Raw genomic sequence first — 25,107 nt, forward strand, 5'->3', positions numbered from 1 at the left:
GGTTCAGTTCTTCTGTTGGTTGCATCCCCGACTTCCTGGCAACCCTAGAGAACCCAGTATAGAGCTCTGCCCAGACCACACATTTAATGAACATCTGATGATGGGCAAGGGGGTGGGGCTCCCTAACGACCCCAGCCTGACCTCCATATAGTTCCCTCCATAGATGCAAATCTACTGGCCCCATCCCATCTCCCAAGAGGGCAACAGGGAAGGATGTTCCTGCTGCAGTTTTTCTGCAAAGACAGCCTCCAACACTACACCCCCACTGTCACACCCTGACCCCATCCCCTTGCACCAAAGGGCAGGGGGAAGCACCTGAAAGTAACCACCATCACACAGAGCTGAGAAAAGCCAGCATAAAGCACTTTTATTGCAATAATAAAACTTGAAACTCATATGTAGTGCAGGGGGTGGGGGTAGGGATGGGAGAGTAGGCAGCAATTTCTCTCACCAAATCACTACACAGGACAGCAAAGGGGTGAGAGGGGGGAAGAAGCCAGGAAACTCTGAGATCAGCAGGGGGAGCTGAGCATCAAAAAAACAGGAGATGCTGAAGCTGTGATGACCAGCATCATTTTCTTAAGACAACACTCAAGGATTTGTCATGATGGCTGGGCTTTCATGGGTGTTAAGTGTCTACAAACAGCACCTTCAATTTAACTTTCAATTTAAGTTCTTAAAATTTAGGAAGTGGAGCTTGGATAGCTATGAGATTACAAAAGTCCTAAATATCCATTAGAAAAACCACAGGATGAAAAAAAAAAAAAAAAGCCAGGCCATGAAGAAGGCTTCAGAGGTCCCTGCTGGCCTGGTGACAGACACCTGTAGTGTCCAACATCTCAGTGAAAATGATCTGCTTTCAAAAGGCAGAGGTTTAAAGGGAGGGTGGGGGTGGGACAGTGGAGGCCAAGGCTCTCCCCTTCCCACTTAGTTTTGGGTAGGGCTTTTAATTCAACCCGAGGACATCTCTCAACTTGGAGAATAATTCGGCTCTCAAAAGCGCCTCAAATCTGCTATGGCTTTGCAGCGCAGCAGCAAGAATGTTTAATATATAATAGATAAAACTTTCATCCAAAAAAAAAATAAAATAAAATAAAGATTCTTGCACCCTCCCCCTCCCACACCAATTCCTATTCTAAAGTTAACCCATTACTTGTGCTGTTAATACTTGACTAATACTTAACTGGAAACCTAGATCCAAAGGACTGAAACTCAATCTTCACCCCAAAACGAAAACAAACTAAAATGGGTAACTTGAGGTTTATGGCATATAGTTCAGGTCAACACACATACAAGGAGAAAGGGGAAGAGCAAAGCTGGTGACAGAACACATTCAGTCGGGGAAGATGTTTATACAAAGAGTGTAGTGGAACGTCAGGAAAAGCTCCATACAGGACTCGCTGTGCGCATCTGGAGGCGCCAGATCCTTCCATGGCACATCTGTTGGGGACAGAACATTGGTGAGTTCTAGCAACTCAATGCTTTCTGTGTGCCGTGGGGACAGCCACAAGGCTGCTGCCACACCAACTCCCTTCCCCAGCAGCTGTGAGATCTGACTTGGCCCTCGCCCCTTCTGCTCCAGCTGGGGAGGGGGCCTGCTAGGCTCGGGCTGGATTCCCAGGCGAGCAGCCTCCTTCCTGCTCACCTTGGTCGCGTTTTTTTAAACCTAAGATTACGTTTCTGTTGCTGAGGACAGGAGAGGCATAGCTCACCAACGCAGCACACAATACAGTTCCCCATTATCAATGAGTCTCCAAGCTGGCTACATATAGGAATCACCTGGGGACTTTAAAAAACCTGAATGCTTGTACCCCACTCCCAGTGACGGCAGTTAACTGGTCTGGAGGGTGGCCTGGGCATCAAGAGAGCCTTTAAAGCTTCCTGGGGACTTTAATGTGCACAGCCCAAAGCTGGTTTTCCTCATGTCGAACAGACTGAGAAAATGTCTGCAGTCTTCACTCACTCCCTTGAACTTGTAACTTTCTGGGTTTGCCCCTGCACTTTCCCTCAAGACCCTTGCAAGAAGCTCTGAGCTGTTCTTTGGCAATGTGTGGGGAGGCTTAGGCCAGGGTGACTCACAGTCATTCAGCCCTCTCTCCCCTCTTTCTCTCCTTCCCCTATCCTTCCAGACTTCCAGAACGCCTGTTTCCAAATCAGGGTAACTCCAAGGTTTCCTCAAGTACATTTATGTTCAAAGCACTCAGCTTTCTAGGGTGGGGGCTAGGTGTAGACCTCTGGGCAGAGAAAGGCTCTGTAAAGTGTCAGAGTTCCCTCCTGGCAGGAATGACAAGAGAAGCCAGAGTCCTCAAACCTGACCAAGTCTGGATGGCCTGGTTTAGGGATTGAACCACTGGGAGGAAACAGCTAATAATAAAAAAGGCTCCTCTATTTAAAGAAGTCCACAACAGGACAAAGGTACTCTAACACAGGCTGGCAACCACTTGCTACTGTTTTCAAACAAAAGCATTCTCACCCAGCCCCTGATTGTGGTCCACTGGTTCTAGGGGCAGGAGGGGAGCAAGTGCAGAGGTTTGGGGCTACATGGAAAGATGACAGCATTCATGTCATCTTATGATTCTAATACCCACATGAAAAGTCAGGTGCCATTAGGATATTGAGTTTGGTTGCCTAGAAACGAGGGCAGATGAAGGAAAAAAAGGTCCAGGAAGGGAATGCAGGAAAGGACTCTATCTTAATTTGCCATTTTCTAGATGCGACCTTCAGTAAGGCCTCTCCCTCTCTGGGCCTCAGTCTCCTCACTTGTTGCATAGAGGCTGACTCAGATCCCTAAGATCCTCTCCTAGACTGAGAGCATCCCTTACACTTCATAAGCATCCTTAGGCCTCACCTTTCAACACACTGATAACAAGCTGCCCTGCTGTCCTTGCGTGTCCTGGGCTTGCTCCCCAAGGCAGGTGGGCCAGGTGGTGATGCCTCTCTCATACCCTCTAACAGGCAGCAACCACAGACTGTATGGATGAGGGAGCTGCAGAAACCAGGCAGGGCAAGCAAAGTCATCCCAATCTTACTTCTAAAGAATTAAAATGCTGACACTAAAAATTTGGCCTATATTTCCAGCTCCCAACTCAGTTTTAGTTTATAAGCTACTTATAAAAACATTTCATTTAAACAGCTACCATCAGCTGCCCCATCCCCATGAGCTCTTTCCATCCCTTTCCAAGGAATACACTTATAACAAAACTGAAAGGATAGCTGAGAGAGGAAGAATGTGAAGGGAAAAAAACCCATGGCATTTTTGGTTCTCTCTGATGCCCATCAAACACTGGGCAAGACTTGGGAGGAGCAAAGGGAGGGAAGGTCCTTTAGCACTAAGTTCCTTACCCATGAATGGGGAGCTCAGGGAGGAGGCCGTTCCTGTCATTCCAGTTTTAGAAGCTCCACGTCAAAGATGAGAGTGGCATTTGGTGGGATGATGCCTGGGTGCCCAGTGGCACCGTAGGCGTAGTCCGGGGAAATAGTCAGCTTGGCTCTCTGACCCACGCTCATCTGTGAAAAGAGCAAGGAAGAATGAATGAGCTGATGAACTCCCCAACTGTCTCCTTAAGAAGCAGAGCTGTCTACCTGCCAGGACGGTGTGACTAGGACATTCCAGTGACTGCACGGCTGCCTGGGCACCGGGCACCCCCTATGCAGGACGTGGAGGTAGGCAATCAGGCTGGATGAGCCCTACACCTGGCTCCAAGGGACCCGACAGCAGATAAAAATCCCTCTTGACTCCCAGAACCGCCAGGCTCTCAATCTTTCCATCCGGGTCTCACTGATCTGACTCTGGGTAGCCAACACTTTAGAAGTGTCACCACCTAATCCTTCAGTGGCCTGTCACTAGAAGCATCTATACTCTTCAAAAAGGAGTGCTTTGATCAAAACTTTGCTTTAAAAGAAAACACACAAAAGATAATATTTGAGGCAGTCTACTTTTCTGGTACTTTCTATATTCATACTCGTACTCAGAAATACAGAAAAACTAAAAAGGATAGTATGATTTTCTGGGGTACAAAGTAGCATGTGCAAAGCAGCATGCTACCGATTGTGTGAAAAAGAGGAACGTACGTATTTGCACCTGCCTGTCTAAACAGAAAACATCTCTGGAAGGACACAAATAATACCAGCATTTTTCTATGGGGAGAACAGAGGGTGGAGGGAAATTTTTCACTTTAAAAAACTTATTTGTAGGTTTTCATTTTCTAATCAAATACACAAGTCTAAATATCTCTTTTCTGAATAGTAAGTAGGTTCTCCGCTCTATTCCCACCCTTTACCTATCTCTTTTAAGCATCCCTGTGTGCGCTTCTGGCTCTCTGACCCAGCCTGAGAGATGGTGACTGAAGAGAAAGCTGCAGGCTTAGCTTCTATAGCTCCCTTCAGAAACTGGGACATGCTGGACCAAGGTGGTAAGGACAGTTGAAAGCATATGGCTTAATCTAAGAAATTTCAAAACAATCATATCCTTTTAACCCAGCAATTCCACTTCCAGAATTTGCTTGCAACCCAGATGCCCACTGCAAGAGGAGTGGTTTCAGAGCACATGCATGTGCACCATGGGTTAGCCAACAGAAAGAATACAGTGGCCTTAATTATACTAACACGGCAAGATGACACATTGTTAGATGAGAAAAGCAAGCTGCCAAAACAGTACATGTGGCAGGATTGCAGACCTGTAAACAAAGAAAACCAGAACAACAATACCAAAAGAACAGGAAAGGGGGCACAAGACAACCCCCCTTCCTCCTGTGCTTTTAACTTACTTGCTAAAGAAATATTCTACGGAGGAGTTTAAAAGAAGATGCTCTATGTAGGTCTCAGACCACCCAGACTTCTGACAAGTTAACAGAGCTATAACTGACCCAAAGCACCCTGGGTGCAGGGGGAGACTGGGCATCTCCCCAAAATCCCATCAGGCCTCACCACACCTGAGATGTGAAACAGGCTGATAACACTATCTCGGCGGCAGCTATGGCTCCCAAAACACACAACAATTGTTTCAGTGCTGGAACAGCCACAGAAGATGAGTTGTGGGGTGGACAATGGTTGGCACAGGAGATGGGGGATGGGCTACAGACCCAAGAGCCTGCTAGACTTCTGGGGTAGGGACAGGACGGGACAGAAATGTATGGTTGAAGAGGTTTCCAAAGGGAAGTAAGCCACAAAGATCCTCTGCTTTTTGTCCTGGCCAACCCTCAGCTGTTCAGGAACAAAAATCTAGACACCTGGGAATGGGATGGCTTAAAGGTTCTGAAAGTTAAGCAGTTTACTTGGTGATAAATCCGTGATATTTTATAGAGGAAGTAGAACAAAGTGTATACTGGAAAAGAGAGAGACAGACAGAAATCCTTCTCTCTGCACTGGTTAAATCCAATTCTCTTTGGTGAGGAAACAGACGAATTATCCATCATGGCAGGGCCTATTATAAAGCCCCCTGGGTCTTAGGCCACCATAAACATCCCTTTACCTGGTTAGTGCCAAGAAAAAATTCCTGGGCTCAGTGGAAGGATAAAATCCAACTGAAATTTGGCAATCCTGGGTCCCCGCTATTGTCTACTGGGAACTCTGTAGAGTTGGCAGGGCAAAAGCTGTTTACACAAATGGGGAGGGGGGAGGTGAAGAAACACACTTTAAGACAAACAAAATGACTTTCTCCATGAGTCTGACCTCTCAGAAGTGGTCTGTCACAACATGGTCAACAATAAGACAAACACAAATTAAAATGATACAGAGATAACATTTTTCACTCATTATACTGTCTCGAAGCCAACTTTTTAACCACACACTGTGCTGGAGGGCCTGGGAGGAGCAGGCACCTTCACAGCCCACTGGTGGCAATTCAGTGCAATCCCTACAGATGGCAACCTGGCAATATGTCAAAATTCAGCACACACAGCCACTGAACCACTTGCTCCACTTTTAAGAGTTTGCCTGTGGCAACCCTTGCACAAATGTAAATTAAAGTCTACTCAAGATCAGTCACCGCAGTATTGTTTACAATATCGAAATACTGGAAATGACCCAAATGGCCATCAACAGGTACTGGTGAATAAATTACAGTACACCCACCTAAGGGATACAGGCATACCTTACTTCATTGTGCTTCACAGACTATTTTTTTGTTTTTTTTTTAATAAACTGAAGGTTTGTGGCAACCCTGTGTCGAGTAAATCTACTGGTGCCATTTTTCCACAGCATTTGTTCACTTCCTGTCTGTGTCACATTTTGGTAATTCACGCAATATTTCAAAACTTTTCATTATTATTGTATCTGGCGACCTGTGATCTTTGATGTTACTACTGCAAAAAGATTATGACTCGTTGAAGGCTCAGAGATGATGGTTAGCATTTTTTTAGCAATAAAGTATTTTTTAATTAAGGTATGTACAGCTGACCCTTTGAACAACACAGGTTTGAACTGTGTGGGTCCACTCACGTGTGAATTTTTTTCATTACTAAATACTACATCATCCGCAGTTGGCTGAATCCTTGGATGAGAAGGCCGACTATAAAGTTATATGTGGATTTTCAACTCTTCAGGGGGTGTGGGGGGGAGGGGGAGGTGGGGTGGTGGTGCGCCTATCCCCACATTGTTCAAGGGTAAACTGTCCATTGTTTTTTTAGACATGATGTTATCGCACACTTAATAGACTACAGTAGAGCGTAAATGTAACTTTAATATGCACTGGGAAACAAAAAAATTCATGTGACTCGTTGTATTGCAAGATTTGCTTTATTGTGGTGATCTGGACCCAAGCCTGCAGTATCTCTGAGGTCTGCCTACACTGTGTAGCTCTATGAGGAGGGCTTCCTCCTCTTTTATGTCCTGGTATATAAAGTAACAGGGATGGATTAAGTGAAAAAGCAAAGTGCAGAACAATGTGCGTGTGTGTCTAGAAGAAATAAGGGGGAGCACTTAAAGAAATTCTACAAGAAACATTAACAAAAGGAGTTATTTGGGTGAGGGAGCTAGGAGTGAAATTTTTCCTACCCATAAACATAATTTAAAAGTGGACACTAGGAAACAAAAGAAAACAAAACAAAACAGGGAGAGCATACCTGGGCAACCCCTTCTTCCCAGCCTCGGATCACCTCCTGCTTGCCCAGCACAAACTTAAAGGGCTTGTTTCTGTCCCGGGAGGAATCGAATTTCTTTCCATCTTCAAGCATCCCTGTGGAAAAGGGCAGTTGTAACATGAGCAAGGAGGAGTAATGACATGAGGCAAGTCAGAGCCAGCAGCAGAGTGCCGGCCCCAGAGGCCAGCACTGGAGGGCCTGGCAGGGTGTCCTAGGAGGATTTCCTGTGTCCTCAGTGGGCCTCTGAGGAGCTGGGGTAGTCCCTGTACTCCAGGTTTGTGAATGCTCTTCCTCAACTCCAAGCAGTAAGCTGAAACCAGAGGCAGGCAGCAGTCTACCTTGTTCTGGGGAACGGGGAAGTGGACACACTCCTGGCAGGAATTCCCAGCACCCTGTGCATTTCCTCCCAGGCTGAGAGTAACTGTGGGCCCTACAGGCACACACAACAGCTCAAAGTCACTCCATGTGCAAGAAGCCATATTCCTTCCTAAATTCATTAGTCATCTTCTACAGAAATGTGGGTAGTGTCAGAACTTAACTAAACTGTAGGATACCAGCTGGTGTCGGAGAATCAGAGAATCAGAGAAGTGGTATTGGAAGACACTGAAAACCTTTCACCGGTGAACTGCTAACGTCTCTGGTTGAACTGTGGGCAGTGCTTCCACTTCGAGTCAGAGACTGGGCTATGCACTTTCCACATATGAACTTACTCAAATCTTCCCCCACAGCACTGTCTCCATTTCATAGAAGAAGTAACTGAGGCAGAGAGACATGAACTTGCAAAGCTAGGCTGTAAGTCCAAAAACCATGTTCACTCTACTACTCCAGTTTCCCAGAAACCAGACAACCCATAATGGCAACCTAGACTAAATGGGGGAATTCCAGAGATGGAGATGTCAGTGGGTGAGTGCCACGAAAGACAAATAGACACCTGCAACTCCTTTCTCAGAAAAGGCCATCACATTGGTTTCTCCGGAAGCCAGTATCAGTCAATTGTGATAGCTGTCACTGAGGTCTTGAAAGCTCACACCAGGATCCCAGACTGGAAGGGGCCAGCCAGTTATTGACATATAACTAACACAAAGCCGATTTCACTGGAGGCAGAGACTGGGCAGCCACCATGGTTCTAAGCAACACTCAGAAGACCCAGCAAAACACAGAATTCTGTTGTGTCTGTATGTTTTCAGAGATGGAGGGAAATCCCAACCTAAAAAACGATGTCAACACTGGTAGGTGGAATGGGGAAGCAGAGATCAATTGACAGCTTTATCTCAGCCACCAGACTTTCTGTATTTTGACAAAATAGGAAACGGGGTGGGGGTAGGGGGAGGAACTGCTGTCCAAACAGAGTAGGAGGGGAGACAGATGTCCTGGGGGCAGAGTGGGTGCCGACATTGCCTGAAGCCAGGAGCTGAGGACTGAGAGGAAGACAGGGGATGGAGATCCACCCCTGCCAACTCAGTGCAGAGCCAGGAACTGGCACCCCAGAACTAATAAGTTGGGGTGTACAAGTAGCTCCTCTCTTTACCAGAACACAATCACTACCTGATAAAAGAAATGATAAATAGCAGGGCTGAAACCATTTTCTATAAATGAGAAGCTGGGAGAAGACTAGATCTCCACTCTCCATGATACTCACCACAGACATTCCCTTTAACCCATTTCAAGCTCTTCATACACTGACCCCACCACAATCGAACTCAGCATTAAGGTTGAGAGCAGGCAATGAACAGCTAGGAATCTCAGAACCCTTTCTCTGGCCAGGCAGGAACTTTTCCATCTGCCTGCCAGAGACTGCTTGTAACAGAAATAGGAAAACCAATTCCAAGGCTCAGTAACCACCCCCAAGGCCAGAGCCAGTGGGCAGTGGGGCCTGGATCTAGCAAAAGGCTTTATTTAGTCCAACAGGGACTATGAGCTAAGGAGGAGACTGAAGACCTGACCTAGCCTCTTCCTGGCTTGTGCTCCTTAGAGCAGACCCCAGGGCTTCCTGAGCAGCCACGGCAGAAGGGTAGCCCTGTGGGAAAGAGCCAAGGATGGGAGGGTGGTCCCTGGCCTCTAAGTCTTGACTATCTGCAAAGACTGGCTGGACAAAACTCACAGATAAAACCTGCCCAGAGGGGCACCTGAAACACAGGCTGCAGTACATTCCAGATCCTTGGAAAATCCAGACCCAGCATCCCACACCCTCACTGCCCTCTTCTAACCGAACATCAACTTCCCAGGAGCAGCAACAGCCTGGCCCAGGAGATGAACCAGAATCAATCCAAGCCTTTCTCCTATGCCAAAGTTGGTGTGGGGTGGGCGTATGGGCCAGTTTGGGCACTTGGATCAACTGTGAAGCCTACTGGAATCTTGCAGGAAAGACCTGCCTCACTGGTAAAAAAAAAAAGAAACACATCCAGGAAGAAAGCTCCTGACCTCCCTTCCTGTTGAATGCTGTCATGTGAGGATGTGAAGTCTGGAGCCATAGCAGCCACCTTGTAATCATGAGATCAGCCAGGAACCCCAGAGTGGTAGTCCCATTGCTCTGAACCAGCCCCAAACCACCTCCTTTAAGATCTGCATTCTGAAGTGATTTAAAGTCTGCTTTGCCATTATGTCAGATTTTCAGTTATTTGCAACTGAAAGTAACCTAACTGGAATGAGGTAAATATTTTATCTGACATTTACTTAGTACACCCCACTGTAGTGCTGCCATGAGAAAAGTAACAAAGAAATGGAACTCAACAACCCACATCAGTAAGAGCTATCACTACGAAGACAGACCAGTGTGCTATGTCAGGACCCAGTACACACATAAATGTGTATAAATGAAACAAAATTCACGTGTAACAGTTACTATGTGGGATGCACTCCTCATTTCTAAAGATTGCAGACTGTGAGCCCCCCAGATTTATTTCATGATACATGAATGGGCTGCAACTCACAGTTTAAAAAAATACAGTATACCTACAAAAGAATTATATTTCCTACCAAGTTTGAAGATGCACCCAATCAGAGCAAGATCGTATTTTGATTGCAATAAAAGCCAATGAGTACTGAGACAGACTCCCTACACTTTCCTTTTATTTCTGATCAAATGCATTGCCAAGCGACTTCTACATGTTACATCCATCTATCCTGCTTTGCCTGAAGGTGAGATGTTTCAACCATCTGACTGGTACCAGGCTGGGAGCACAAGGTGAGACTCAGCCTCTACCTGCTGCTGAGCCAAACTGGAGAAATGGATGCTTTTCAGTGCAGAGACTGTGGGTCTGGGAAGATGTCCCCCTTAAGCTTTCTTGGGACACTGAGGGGCAAAAAGAAACCATAAAAGTCAAAAAACAGGATTTCTCAGTAAAGGGACTTTAAGCAGGAGCTTTGCCAAGGATTCTTATTCTCCTACCTATTTCAGAGGAGCTATTGTGCCTGGGAAGAGGACATGAGCCTCACTCCAGAACTTCAGAGCACAGTCACCCTCTGTCAATCTCACCGACTTCCTCGGAGAAGAAATCTTCACAGGGAAGGTTAGGTGGTGGTGATGGTGTTGGTAATGGTGGGGTTTCTTATGTAAGGAGGGGACTTCCTATAATCTAAGTCCAAAGGGTAAACGATATCCAAAGATCTGAGCAGGGTGTCACACAACTGGCACAGGCTAAAGGGGCCAGGAGGTGCTGGAAAAAGCACTTCCCCAATGGGGAGGAAGAGACCACCTTCTGCATGTATATCATTTGCAGGGTGGGGAAGGAGGTGATGCAAGAGAGGAAGCAATGTCCACTCAAAAGCAGGAATGAATGTGCATATAATGCTTTCTGAAGTGGGAATTAAGTTTGTTGATACTGAATGCGGAACATAAGAGAAGCTCTGAGAGCAAAACAGCTAGTTTTGGCCAAGAGGAGGAAAAGGCATCAGATTTACTTTCCTACCTAGAAAACCAAAAAATTAAAACAAAAATATACCAAACAAACAAACAAAAAGAAACAAAATGAAACGAAATGAAGAGAGAAACAACTGAAACAATAGTTAAAGCAATTAAGATACCTGACATTGCAATGAAAGGCTGTGATCGCTAAGAGATGGGAAACTAACAAGGCGAGCCCTATGACTGCCCCAGCTTATATCCTTGCGAGTTTCCTGGGAGAAGAAAGTGGGATGGAGCTGAAGTCCACAGGACATGAACCAGGGAGGAGAGAGCTGTAGAGGAAGACCCCCAAAGTTTTACAGAGGGTCCCCCTTGGGTATTTAGCATAGTACTAATCAATGCATGTGTCTGAGGAAACTTCTCAAGGCCTGGAAAAGAAGCATCCAAAAGGTTTTGAAGAAACAGTGCTCAGAGCTTACACAGGGCTGGGATCAGTGCCTGTTCCCATGAGCCAAACTGAAGAAAGTCATGGTTCATGAGGCACTGAGTAAGATACCCAGGAAGATCTTGCTTCAGCAGTGAGGAATAATCAGCCCCTGGGACTTCCCTGGTGGTACAGCGGTTAACAGTATGTGCTTCTACTGCAGGGGGCGCAGTTTTGATCTGTGGTGGGGAACTAAGATCCCGCATGGTGTGGCCAAAAAATTAATAAAGAAAGAGAGAAAGAATTATTAAAAAAAAAAAAAAAAAAAAAGCAAGACCCCAAAGGATCAAACTACTTCCAAGTAACTTAAGTGCTTCCCAGTACAAAGCTCAAGAAGATTTTTAGGAATAAAAATATCCAGCACCCCAAAAGGTAAAATTCACAATGTCTAGCATCTAAAGATTACCAAGCATGCAAAGAGGCAGGAAAACATGACCCACAATGCAACTAATCAGTCAATCAAAAACAACTTAGAATTGATACAGATGTTAGAATTAGCAGAGAACAATAAGATTTGTCAAACTTCCAGAGATGAAAACTACAATGCCTGAGATGTAAAACATACTGGGCTTAGAACAACTGGATATCCACAGGCAAAAAGTAAAAACCTGGATCTATACTTCACATCATAATCAAATATCAACTAAAAATCAACTCCAAATGAACACTAAACCTATAAAACTTCTAGATGAAAACATAGGGAAATAATCTTTGTGACTGTGGGTTAGGCAAAGATTTCTTAGATATGAGGTTAAAAGCACAATCCACAAAAGGATAAAATGAACTTCATCAAAAATGAAAACTTCTGCACTTTAAAAAATACTTTTAAGAGAATGAAAAGTCAAGCCACAGATTGGGAGAAAATCTTTACGAAGCATACATCTCATAAAGGACTTGTGTCCAGAATATATAAAGAGCCCTCAAAACTCAACAAGAAAACAATTTACAAAGGGCAAAAGATTTGAACAGATTTCACTGAAAAAGATAAAAAATGGCAAGTAAGCACATGAAAAGATGTTCAACATAATCATCATTACAAAAATGCAAGTTAAAACCACTAGGATGTATGACTACTACCGATTAGAATGAGTACAACTAAAAAGACTCATCATATTATGTACTGGTGAGGATGTGGAGGAACTGGAATTCTCATACACTGCTGGTGGGAATTTAAAACAGAAACACTTTGGATAATAGCTTGGCAGTTTAAGTTAAACATACACCTCGCGTTTGACCCACCCATTCTACTCCTGGCTATTTACAGAAATGACACTTATGGCTATATAAAAAGACTTCTATACACAAACATTCACAGTAGACTTACCTGTAACAGTTAGCCAATAACTGGAACAACCCAAACAACTGCCAACTGGTGAACAGACAACCAAATACATCCACACAATAGAAAATTATTTGACAATAAAAAGGAATGAGTTATTGACACATGGAACAACATAATCTTAAAATAATTATGCTGAGTGAAAGAAGCCAGACAAAACAGTACACACTGTATGACTCCACTTACATAAAACTTTAGAAAAATGCAAACTAACCTATGCTGACAGAAAAGCATATCAGTGGTTGCTGGCGATGGGAAGAAGGAGGTTTCTAAGAGGAACAAAGAAACGTATCAACAACTTATGAAATCATACATAAAAGAAGAAAAATTGTCCACGTTAAACAGGAGCAGTTTAATGGATGTCAATTATGCCTCTATAAAACTGTCATTTTAAAAAAACAGGGGGAGAAAGGTAAAAAAGTGAGATTTACTAAAATTCTACATATGTTTACCTCCTACACCCAACCTGGCAGTGGATGGCAGGTGCTCCCTCTGTTTGGGAAGGAGCAGGTAAAGCAGGCAGCAAGTCAAGCCTCAGCAATTGCTCTCATTTTAACTCTGGACATCTCTGTGCCAGGACCTGGAGCCCTTGAACAGTGAAACCACCTGCCAAGTTAGTGCCATAATTTCCTAGAGAAAGCACGCTCTGCTGAGAGAAGGCAACTGAGGTTACAGTTCAGACATGACAGCTGACACTCTTTAAGCTCCAAAGGCCACTCTTAGCAAAACCCTGGATCACCAGCATGACCTTCTACTTGCAGAACTGGCTGATTCCACACAAATCTATACTTCATGATCCACAAATCGCCTAGGATAGCTACGTATTCTCAGTTTCAAGAATTCATTCTCGTCTTTCCTGACTGAATGCAGTTCAAGGTCACAGACCTGGACCCAGAGTTCTATGTCCCTGTGGCACTCAGCTCAACCCCTGGCACTCACAACTCTGGCACTCGTGAGTACTTTCAGATCTGCCTCATTTGCATGATTTTTAAGAACTAGCAGGACAAGCACGAGGCTTCCATATTTGGACCTCTTCCCTACATGGTAAGAAGAATCTCAGGGGTAATCCCAGAATGGCAGTTTTTACTTTTGGCACTTTTAAATTACTATCAGTAAGAAAAATGTGAAAACTTGGGGGTCTCCAGTTAAAAGCACAAGACCATGAAAGGAGCAAAAGCTATGGCTGCCCAAGGGACTGTTAAAGCAGCTTCTGGCTGCAAGGCAGTTGACATCACCTTCGTCTGGGTCTCCTCCCAAACTGTTTCAGCAGTTCCTTGGGGGGAAGAACCAGACTCAAATCCCTGGAGAGGGGGCAGGAGGGCTTAAAAAAGGAGAGAGTGCACGCTTGAGTGTGGGGAGGTCTCCAGGTTCTCTCGCTGGTGACACCCCTCCCACGGCTTGGCTCTCTCAGCTCTTTCTGCTGTTCACCTGTTAGGGAGGGTTCTTTCTCCCTCCAAATGAACCTGGTAGAGGCCGACTTGGCCAGCAGCTGCTGTGTAAAGACCCGTCAGACTGTGTCCCTGATACTCGGCCCACGTCACAGAAGCAGTGGTTAAGACGCAAGGCCAGGGAATTCCCTGGCGGTCCAGCGGTTACGACTCTGTGTTCTCACTGCCAAGGGCCTGGGTTCGATCCCTGGTCAGGGAACTAAGACCCCACATGCTGTGCAGCGAAAAATCAGAAAAAAAATTTTTTTTAATTTTTATATAAAAAATAAATAAAATAACAAAAAAAAATTTTAAAAAAAGGAAAGAAAGGAAAGAAAGCCCCAAGGCCAGCATCTGGAGATTCAGAAGCACACCTGGGTTATCATTTCACTTATAATCCAACAGAAAAGGAGCCACTTCCAGCACACTCTGCTTTGTGGAAGGCAGAGTCCCCAAATACCCACTACCAGGTAAGGGAAGATGACTGAAAAAGGCACTGAAGCTATGGCCTCACCACTTGCTGTAGTTAAAGCTCATGACTCACAAAGTGGTTTTCAGTAGCTGATCAATCTTTGCAGGTGGTTTTCACAGACAGCATTTCACAGGGCCCCAAATATGGAAAGTTTTAAAACTAAAAAACAAAAAACCCAAACCTAAACCAAACAATGACAACAGCAACAACACAGAATATCCCAAACTCCAAACTTTCAAAACTATATTAAAATTCTTGCCATTTACAGTTGGGAGAGGGAGAAAGGATTTCTACCTTTAACTCAATACCAGGTAGTTTCTTGAGTACAAAAAGTGCAATGGTTGAATGGAGGTGGGGGAATCAAACTGAAAATCACCAATTTTTCTGCAGATGTATCTTTGAAGCCACTTGGAACGTTCCCAATGGATGTACTGACGCAGGCACAAATGGGCATACTGACCTAGGCTGAACTGCCTCCCTTCCTCCTTACTATACACACAAGTTCTCTCAACTATCTTTTACTTAGCTGCCTCGCTAGAGACTGCTATAGAAACCACAGCCCGCACAGCCCCAGGCTGTGAAAGCTCCTTGTCCCCCCGTCTTGAGCTCATCTTCACTCCTTTCCCATGTGAGTTTTATGCTTTCTGAGGGTCAGTCTGCTATGTTTGTTCCCAAATCCATTTATGTCAGCTATACCTACTGAATATAGACAATATAATCAAATAGTATGTAAATAAGTGAAATATGAGTGTGAATAGAAAAAGAGTGGTCCTAGCTGATTTTTCTGGAAAGACTCAATAAGGAAGTCATGAAAGAATATTGCTAGTGAATAACTGTGTGTGGATGAGACTAAATGTATGTTTGGAGAAAGACATCTTAGAAATCCGGAAAGGTCTGGCACTTAGATGACTTCACAACAGTCCCTGCTCTACTTTAAAGAAGACAAAATTAGTTTTTGCAAGAACCTTGATGGGAAACTCCACCAGAACTATCCTAAAAGAAAGACAAGGCCTTTTAGTAAATGACCTAAGTTTGGATTTAAACAAATGTTTGGAGAAACCATGTCACTTTTATGATTAACATATCAAGTATGCACTTGTCCCAATAACGATGGGTGAAGAGAGATTCTACACACTGAGGCATTAATTCAAAGCTTATGTCTCTGTTCCACTTCCAGGCCTCTGTGGCTGAACTCAGGGGAGCCTCCCTGAACTGGAATTCTGAGAACCCCATGCACGTGCTATGAGATCACAAGTCAAGTGCCAACCCAAAGAGAGAACCAGCTTCTGCCTCCCCAACAGACACAGTGCAAGAACATTTCTTATCTATTTTCTGAAAATGCTTCTAGCCTTTGGTTAAATTCCTTTACGTTCTATGACCAAAAGTATATTTTCAAAGGAGGGCCCATGCACAGAACTGCAGGATGCAAACCAGAATGCAAGCTCTGGTGGGCATGTCTTTCCACTTTCTACTTTATCACGATATAAGAGGAATGCCACGTTATGTCTCATGGGGGTAGGGAGAAGATGCACAGAAGGAAACACTACTTAACAGGGCTACCTGCAAACGGTAGAAATATGCATGATCTTGAGCTTTTTCTTTTTTCTGTTTTCCAGAAAACACAGAGGCAGGAGCTGTCAGGTATAATGGTTAAAGGCCTGAATTCTGGAGGTTGGCCCCAGATTATTACGGTAACTCCCTCCTGGTCTCCCTGTTTCTGCCCTTGCTCTCCTACAGTTTAAATCTGACATGGCAGCCAGTGGGACATTCTTTAAAAAAACAGGTCAGACTCTATGACGCTTGTGTTCAAAACCCTCCCATAGTTCTTCATTTCACTCAGAATAGAAGCTGAAGTCCTTAACATGGCCTACAAGGCCCTGTAAAAGCTGCCACCCACAGCCCCATTTCTCTGACTTCATCTGATTCCTCTCACACTTCTCCACTCAAGAACACTGTTTTCTTATGTTCTGTATATACACACGAGGGATACTCCCACCCCAGGGCCTTTGTGCTTGCTGTTCCCTCTGCCTAAAATGCTCTTACCCAGTCACATGGATTACCCCCTTACCTCCTTCAGGTCTTTGCTCAAATGTCACCTTCGCTGTTCTAAAATTTCAACCTTCTCCTGTTTCCTCAGCACTACTGGCTAATGTCCAATGTTTGCTTATTAATCCTATTTGTCATCTGTCTTTCCCACTACAGTTTAAGATCTATGAAGGCAGGGACTCTGTCTTCTTCACCCCTATATTCTTGGTACCCAGAACAGTGCCTTGCATATAACAGATGGTCAATAAGACTTGTAGAAAAATCAAAGGCACCTTTGCCCCCACCAGGCTGTGCACACACCTGGCAAGCCCCTCACTGAGCCACACACATCCAAGACCATGTGGCACGTCTAACCCTAGGTGTGGGCTGCTCAAGGCACTTCCCTTCTAATGTTAAGCACAAGGGAAGGCACTCCCTACAAGACAGGCACCTCCAGGGCAGGGCAAGGCTGAGGCTGCCCCCACCCCGCACCCCTCCCCCTCATCTGCTGAATGACTAAGGGAAAGGTTTGGTGCGCTGGCCTATGGGTATAGGTGAGAGAGGAAGGAGTGGTTACAATTTTATCAATCCACAGGGATTGGGCAAACTCCAAAATGTTATAAATATTCTCTTTCTTATTCTAACCTAAAGGCAATAGAAGTATCATATCAATCATAACAGGAATGTGGACTTTCCACACTCCAGCAGGAGTCCAATGCCAGGTCCTAACTGACCACTCAAAACAGTCACTGAGTACCTACTGCATGCCAGGCACCAATGGGGAGACCCTGGAGAACACCACCTGTGTGAGTCTGGCCTCCTGGAGCCTGCAGTCTCTTGGGGAAAGAGTAGATGTAACTACACACAGCCTGACTGTGAGGAAGGGTAAGAAGGCAAAGGACGGGCGCCTTGCTGGAGACAAGAGGCGTGAGTGTGCATGCGGGAAGAACCACTTTAGCCAAGGGTTGGGGAGACCCCTGAGGGGGTGTCACTTAAGCTGCAAGAAGAGCCTGCCATGCGGTGAAAAGTAGGGGCAGTGTGGTGGCACCTAAGCACAGGGGCAGAGACCTTCCTGGGGGGAAAGCTTGGTGTGTGTGGGGAACTAAATGAGGCCACGGTGGCCTGAGCTCCTGGGAAGAGAAAAGTAAAGGCAACGAGAGCAGAGATAGCAGCTTCCAGGAGCTGATTATTCCCCGCTTTCTCTCCCCTTCTTCTTCCTGCTCTTTGTACTGCTAGAATTTATCCGGCCAAAGTTAAAGGGGCCTGAGAGAAGAAATGCAAGGACTTAGTTGGGTTCCTCAGTAGGTAAAAGAATAGGAAAAACAGAAATAAGAATCAACAAATACTGCCATGAGCACCACAGGGAGAACTGGATAATACATGCCTAAGTTATCCGAAACTCCTCTGGCCTTTTCTATGGGAAATAGCAGGTGACAATACTATTTTTAGAGAAAATTCCAAGGAAGACAAATGAGCCTCAGTTTACAGATACAATGAACTCAATCAGTACTTGACAAAAATCAGTTTTTAACCAGCAAATATGTTCAAGTTAAAATTTTTATGGTATAAACTATATCCAATAAAGCTGTTAATGAAAAAAAAAGTCTATGAGACCCACTGAAAGGAACCAGACCTCTTTGGAGAGGTGACTGATGCCAGGATCAGAGCAGTGAAAGCAAGGGAATGATTAAAAATAGTGGGAGCATGTCAAAAATGGACTGGAGCCAGGGCTTCCTAGGTGGCGCAGTGGTTGAGAATCCGCCTGCCAATGCAGGGGACCTGGGCTTGATCCCTACTCCAGGAAGATCCCACATGCCGCGGAGCAACTAAGCCCGTGCGCCACAACTACTGAGCCTGCACTTTAGAGCCCGTGAGCCACAACTATTGAGCCCGTGTGCTGCAACTACTGAAGCCCATGCGCCTAGAGCCCATGCTCTGCAACAAGAGAAGTCACGGTGATGAGGAGCCCGCGCACCACAACAAAGAGTAGCCCCCACTCACCACAATTAAAAGAAAGCCCGTGCACAGCAAAAAAGACCCAACACAGCCAGCAAAATTAATTAATTAATTTAAAAAAATGTACTGGAGCCAGCCTGAAGGGCCAATTTTGGGACAATGTGAACATCAAAAAGAACAGTGAATGTCAGTGATTTTAAGGCTCCAAGTAAAATATATGAGTTCCTAGTACACTAAAAACAAACTAACAAATAGATGGGAGGGGGGAGGGAGTCCCTTGTCACCATGGGGGATGATTATAAAACCAATTCCTGACCTTAACATTGGTAATTAAAGGGAAAGAATTAAGTTTTACCCTGCATAATAGTAGAATGTTAGGTAATAAGTGTAGAAGATATGAAAAAAATTATTTTAATTACTACTTTGTAAATGCCAATGAAATAGTTTTCTTCAGGTAAGAATCATCAATTGGTACAAAAACCAGTAGGTGAAAGGCTGATGAGGAGCAGGGCACATGGAGGATGCCCAAGCACTTCACAGAGAGCCCACTAATTGCAAAAGGTATGCACCTTCACAAAAAAGATCAAATTTAGCAATACAAATAGTGATGCTCCCCACCGTGGGCTGAGTATGAAGTACACAATGTCATGTAAGAAGTCTTCACACTAAAATGTTTTAACCAGAAACTACTTAGACATTTCAACTCCTAGTTTACAGAAAGTCAAGGCAGTGGAAGGAGTCAGACAACAGCCAAGAGAAAACGATGAGATGGGCGAGAGGTATTCTGTAAGATAATGAGCCTGCTTGCTTTGGAAAAGCAGTGTGAGGTGTGAAGACTCTTCTAGATTGTTACTACAGACATAATATCCAACTGAACCTCAAATGAATTCTGGTTTCTCAAAAAAAAAAAAAAAAAAAAAGAAAGCTATTAAAAAACACTTTGAAGACAACTGGGGTAGTTTCAGTATGGATTTGGCTTTAGATACTACTGAATCATTTAAAATTTTCTCAGATGTGACCAGCAGGAGGACAGGGAAAAGATTTTCATTCTTACAGCATGCTCAAGTACTTAAGAGGAGAAGTATGATGTCTGCAAATTATACAGCTCAGCAAAAAACCCGACATAGATTATATCTGTCTACATATACCTATAAGTAGACAGAAATGGCAAATATGACAAAATGTCAACCATCGTAGAACCTAGGCGGTGAGCACATGGAATTTATTATTCTATTTTGATTTTTCTCTATGTCTGACAACTTCACAAATAAGAGTTGCACATAGATGCAAGAATACTATGAGGTCTTCGCTTCATTTAAGATGAATGAGCCTTCCTCTGCTCTCACCTGTGGAAGAAGAGAGCTCGGCATCCGTGAGTCTGTATTTTGGTAATCACAATCCCAGAGGAAAGAAAATAATGTTTCCATAAGAAGGTCTATTTTCAAAATGTTAAAATCCAATTATCTTAAGGAAACTTGAGGAGAAAAAGGACTGACACCTTAACTTGCTCACAGAGATGAGCTGGTGTAGCCCAACCCTGCCCCTCTCATACCCACCAAGAAATAACAAACACTAAAAACTTCCCTTGGTCCCCAAACTGAAGAGAACACCTGCAGCTTTCTTAGCCAATATATTCTGTAGGCAATGTGTAGGCCTGTTTTGAGATGAATCCTCACTCAGATTCATCTCTTTTTTATAATTACCTACTTCCCCATCTCTGAAATGGAAGGGTGATAAGGTCTCGGCCTATCCAACTCTGCCAATGCTAAACTGCAGGGACGATACATCACCTAGTGCCTGGGACACAGGGACCTTTAATAACAGTATGTGCAAAACAGCATCACTGTTGCTGCCACCCATCCCAGAATGCACTCACCCCGAACAACAGCAGGCTTTGTTACTCCCATTTTACTGATGGCACGTGGAAACTGAGAAAAGTAGACCAATCTGCCCACGCTAAGATCTTAACTCAGCAAAGGACCTACATCTTCTTTAGGGATCACTGTCCACCTGGTACAACCTCTGCACACCTGCCCTTGGCACACTCTATACACCCAGGATACGACCTGGGCCCTGTTTCTGCACTTACCACCAGTAGTGCACACAATAGCCAGAAGGCAGCGTCTCCTGTTAAAACCTAAATCAGCTCACGACCCTCTAATGGCTTATCTCAGAAAGAAAGCCAATGTTTGGATAATAACCTACAAGGCCCCACCATCGCCTCATCTCCTACCACTTTCTCCCTCACACAACCCACTCCAGCCATGCTGGTCTCCTCTCTGTCCCTCTATACGCCAAGCATGCTCCAGCCTCAGGGCCTTAGCAGGAGCTCCTCCCTCTGCCTGGAACACTCTTCCCTAGACAGCCACACGGCTCACTCCCCAACTTCCTTTGGGCAAATATTAAAAAGTCATTTCGTCAGAGGCCTTTTCCAACCACCCTCACCAAGAGCTGTAAACCCCCTTCCCACCCTCATTCTGTTTTAATCTCCCTCCACAGAGCTTCTCACCACCTGACGTGTCACACCTTCCTGCTGTTAGTTTCGTCCCCACCAGATCAGGTCTTTGTTTAGTTCACTGGTTGTGTCCCCAGTGCCTGGCTGGTTGCTGTTGCTCAATAATTATCTGCCGTAGGAAGGAAAAGGGTCCTGTTCTGGTCCTGCCCAAACAGTTACAGCCTCTCTGCCTGAAGCCGGCACACAGCGGGGGAAGCCATCTGAGCAGTCTCTGCTGGGGGTGAGCCGTCCTCCAGACATCAGATCATCAGCCAAGAAACACCCAGCAGGGGAGTGGGTGGAATAAAGCAGAGAGGAGAAGGGAGACAGAGACTAAAGAAAAGCAAGGGGCCAGGGTGGGGAGGGAGGCTGCGCGAAAGTGGCCATACCTGCCCTGGGAGCTGCAGCATCCCTTCAAGTGGACCTCCTGAGGAAATGAAGCCAAGGGATCCTTGGTTTTTCTCAGTCAGGAGCCTGGCTACAGACAACTTAAACCCAATCTTAAGGACAAGATGTCAACCATAAAAAAAGAATTCCTCAATCCACTTGAGGTTGCTCTGACAATGGCAGGCACGTGGCCTGCTGATGTGAGTAAAAGGGACATAAGCCTAGCTGTGTGGCAGGACCAGCTCAACAATAAAGATGATGAAGCTACTGGAGGCAAGGAGGGAGCCATGAGAATCCACTTGCTCCTCTAGGCACATATCTGGCAGGTTACCTTTCCACCTCCTTCCTCCCACCTCAATGCCTGTCACGCTACTAGGAGGCACTTGGCTGGTGACAGTACAGCTTTCATTTTCCCTTCTGGCACTACGAAGAGGTGGCACACGCCTTTCTTGGAGGCTGTGCTCATGCTGTGCTCTGCTAGAGGCCACGGAAAGCACCAGAGGGAGCCTGGAGAGTGGCATCCAGGGTACAACTGGCAGCCACAAGTAGCATTTAAAACATCCATGCGGTTAAAGTCAGTCTGTGCTAATCATATCCCTGCTGACTGAGAGAAGATTTTGGCTTCCTTACTTCCAATGCTGATTCTTTGAAGCTGCCCCCAAATCAGCTGTAGCAGACACCTGGCCAGAGCAGACTGGATCTAGAGTATTCAACCGACCTGAACCTGTGTCAATGAGATTCTCCTTCCTAGGAATTGTAACCACTGGAGCCACACAGCCAAGCAATCTGAGCTAGCTATGCAAAAGAAGACAGAGAAACGGGGCACGGGGGTGGGAAGAGGGTGGAAGGGCATGCAGGAATGTCCACCATCTACGACTTGGGAGAAGCAGAAAAACAGAAAGCTGTAACAGGAGACTACTGAGGCAGGCAGATAGAGAAAAACCCAGAAGAAAACTAGGAGCATCGTGAGAATTTTCTCCCTTCTCGAGGTTCAGTGCCTCCTGCCTTTGAGGACCCTCAGATTTTTATGATACTCCCCACCATGTTCCCTCGAGATGGATTCTGTTCCCAGTAGCTTAAAAGCCGTAACTGCTACAGATGAAATCTCAAAGCGCCTACCCATTCCTCTCCAGCCCCCACAGGTCTCAAACAGGTTCTTCCTGGGAGGCTGGTGGCAAAGACCCACATGACCAAAGCCACCTGCCCAAGAACAGCCTATTCTGCGAGAATGAGAGGCAGAACTGGCTTCTCACCAGGGCATCTTTGTAGGTTTTATCAAAAATGAAACAGAAAAGAAAGCATTTGTCCTAATGCACACCAGGGTCCTGCTGCCGTTCTGGGAACATGTGGGTGGGTGCCACCCTGGAGGAAAACAGACTTGGAGAAGAGGCACTGGGAGCCCTGATGGTGTTCTGGGTCCCATGGCCATCTGTTCTCTTAGAAAAAGGCTCCAGACATGCTGTTTGGGGACACTTCACCAAGAGGCACGGTGAAATGTGGTTCTGCCTACATGTGGGTGTCCAGTTCTACCATCAGCACCAGAAGATGGGTGAGCCAAGACAAGGGGCACAGACTTGGGAGTGGGACAGGTGTAGCCAATTATCCTAATGTGGCTACTTACAAACTGGGAGAAGGTGGCAGGAGTCACCTCATCACCTCCCTGCGTCCTAGTCTCTGCCCCTGCTGGCTGTGGGAACTGAATGAACTGCCCACTCACCAAGCACTGTAAAAGGCAATTGTTACCATTTTCATCCCACAGATCAAAAACAACCAAACTGACACGTTCTCCTCCAACAGACCTCCTAGGTGCTGACTGTGGTCTACAAAGACACCCATTTAAAACATCAAAACCACTTTCCAGTTTGGTTCGCAGGCATGAGATAGTTCCCTACAAAGACAGGTTTCAATACCTCCTCCTTTGGGAGCCTTTTAAAAAGTTCTAGTCCCTAACTCCCTCCACCCCCTGCCCCTTTTTCCACACATGGAGAAGGGCCACAGGAATAAAAAAGCCAGAGAAATAAAAGGGCACGGGAGGGGGGAATGTTAGTTGCCTTTTTTCCTTCCCAAAGAAAGTCATTTCCTTCAAAAGGGGGCTCCCCCCATGATCTGGGAGAGAAGAGTAGAACTAATGCCTGAGCAGCAGGGTCAGAACTGCCTACAGCCCACTACCCAAGAGGAGGAGGAGGAAAAGGGAGGGAAGGAGAAGAAACGGAGGAAGGAGGAGGAGGAACAGAGGAAAGGGTGGGAAAGGGGAGAAAGGGGAAAGAAGAAGGGGAGGGAAGGTTGTTCATACTAACAACTATGGCTACACCAATCACCAGCACCCCCTACAGCCAAGAAGTCTCCGCCTGCTCAGCCTCCCCCCTCTCCTCCCCCACAAGTACAACCCAGGAGGACCTTGTAAGGGCATGGAGTAAAAGATGGTCTCAAGGCATATGACTGTCATGTTAGAATTCTGGCTGAGAGTCTAATAATGTCCTTTGGCTTACAGTACTATTTGTTTCCCTAACTGCTCCTCAGTCTCCTTATCTTCAGAATGGGGATAAGTCTCTACTCTTAGCAGGGTTGGGGAGCTGAATTACACGTTCTGTCAGCCTGGACCATCACTGCCATTGAGGCTTGGATTTGTAAAGTGGCTCAAAAGTAAGAAGAGGAAAAAGACCATGCAGATCCAGGGTGGACCAGAGCAATGAATTAGAAAGTGGCACGTCTCCCCACCTGCAGCGCAGGGCCGAGTTCCCTGGGGAAAAGGCTGAATTCCCACGGACTGGGAATTACCTCGCCCTGCTTATCTCCACTGAAGGGTGGGGCGGAAGCGGGGACAGGGTGTCAACCGGGACACAGAAATGATATAAATCCTCTCCGATAGTCCCTGGTCAGGGCTCTACCCATTCCTGAGCGTGTGACCTTGGACAAGTGACTTCACCTCCCCAAGCCTCAGTCTCCCCATCCGCGCTGTGGGCAGAACGGCAGCATCTGAGCCGCAGAACCGCTTTCGAAGTGCGGGATAACATGCAGCCGGCGGTCAGCGCTCGGACACGCCGGCTCAGACCGTCCCGGGGTTCCGCAGGCCCGCCGCCGCCCCCTCGGGGGCGCTGCCACTGCCCAGGCCTCGGCCTCGGGCCACGCGGGCCGCCGCCGCCACGCCCCGGGCCTCTGCCCCCAGGCTGCGCCGGCCGCCCAGGGGCCGCCCGCCACCCCCGCCCAGCCGGCCCGCCGACTCACCCGTGTAGTGCACCACGCAGGTCTGGCCGCGCTTCGGGAAGGTGCGCCCTGAGGAGACAGACAGACGGGCGCGGTGAGCGGATGCGCGCGGCGGCCGGGGCACTCCGGGGCCGCCGGGGGCGCCTACTCACCGTCTCCGGGGGAGATGGTCTCCACCTGCACTCCCATGGCGGCGGCGACGGCGGCGGCGGCGGACGCTGGGCGGGCGGGCGGGCGGCGCGACGGGCGGCGTGGACCGGGAGCGGATCTGGCTGCGGTTCCGCGGCTGTGCCTCGTCCCCCCGCGCAACGGCTGCGCACGCGCGCGCCCCCGCACGCCCCGCCCTGCGTGCGCGCCCCACACGGCGCGCACGTCTCCGGAGCCCGGGCCGCGGGG

At 46.5% G+C, this 25,107-nt stretch overlaps 1 protein-coding gene across 1 annotated transcript; it reads right to left on the bottom strand.

Annotated features, from left to right (window-relative positions):
- Positions 1-342: 342 nt before the first annotated feature.
- On the bottom strand, positions 343-25,055 carry FKBP1A (FKBP prolyl isomerase 1A). The gene is made up of 5 exons (XM_057701233.1): positions 24,864-25,055; positions 24,733-24,780; positions 7,062-7,174; positions 3,343-3,507; positions 343-1,440 (listed from the first exon to the last, which is right to left on the bottom strand). The coding sequence occupies exons 1-4, from the start codon at positions 24,898-24,900 to the stop codon at positions 3,379-3,381; spliced, it is 327 nt and encodes a 108-aa protein (XP_057557216.1). The 5' UTR covers positions 24,901-25,055; the 3' UTR covers positions 343-1,440; positions 3,343-3,378.
- Between the last annotated feature and the right edge of the window lie 52 nt (positions 25,056-25,107).

The sequence above is a fragment of the Hippopotamus amphibius genome, chromosome 12, assembly GCF_030028045.1.
Source record: "Hippopotamus amphibius kiboko isolate mHipAmp2 chromosome 12, mHipAmp2.hap2, whole genome shotgun sequence".
Classification (NCBI taxonomy): Eukaryota; Metazoa; Chordata; class Mammalia; order Artiodactyla; family Hippopotamidae; genus Hippopotamus; species Hippopotamus amphibius.

What these genes read in the sequence shown, in the direction of transcription:
- FKBP1A (XM_057701233.1), bottom strand. Translation starts at nt 24,900, where the DNA reads ATGGGAGTGCAGGTGGAGACCATCTCCCCCGGAGACG. An exon ending in CTGCGTGGTGCACTACACGG is followed by an intron (nt 7,175 to 24,732) that starts GTGAGTCGGCGG and finishes CCTTTTCCACAG; the next exon opens with GGATGCTTGAAGATGGAAAG. An exon ending in GGGAAGAAGGGGTTGCCCAG is followed by an intron (nt 3,508 to 7,061) that starts GTATGCTCTCCC and finishes CTCTTTTCACAG; the next exon opens with ATGAGCGTGGGTCAGAGAGC.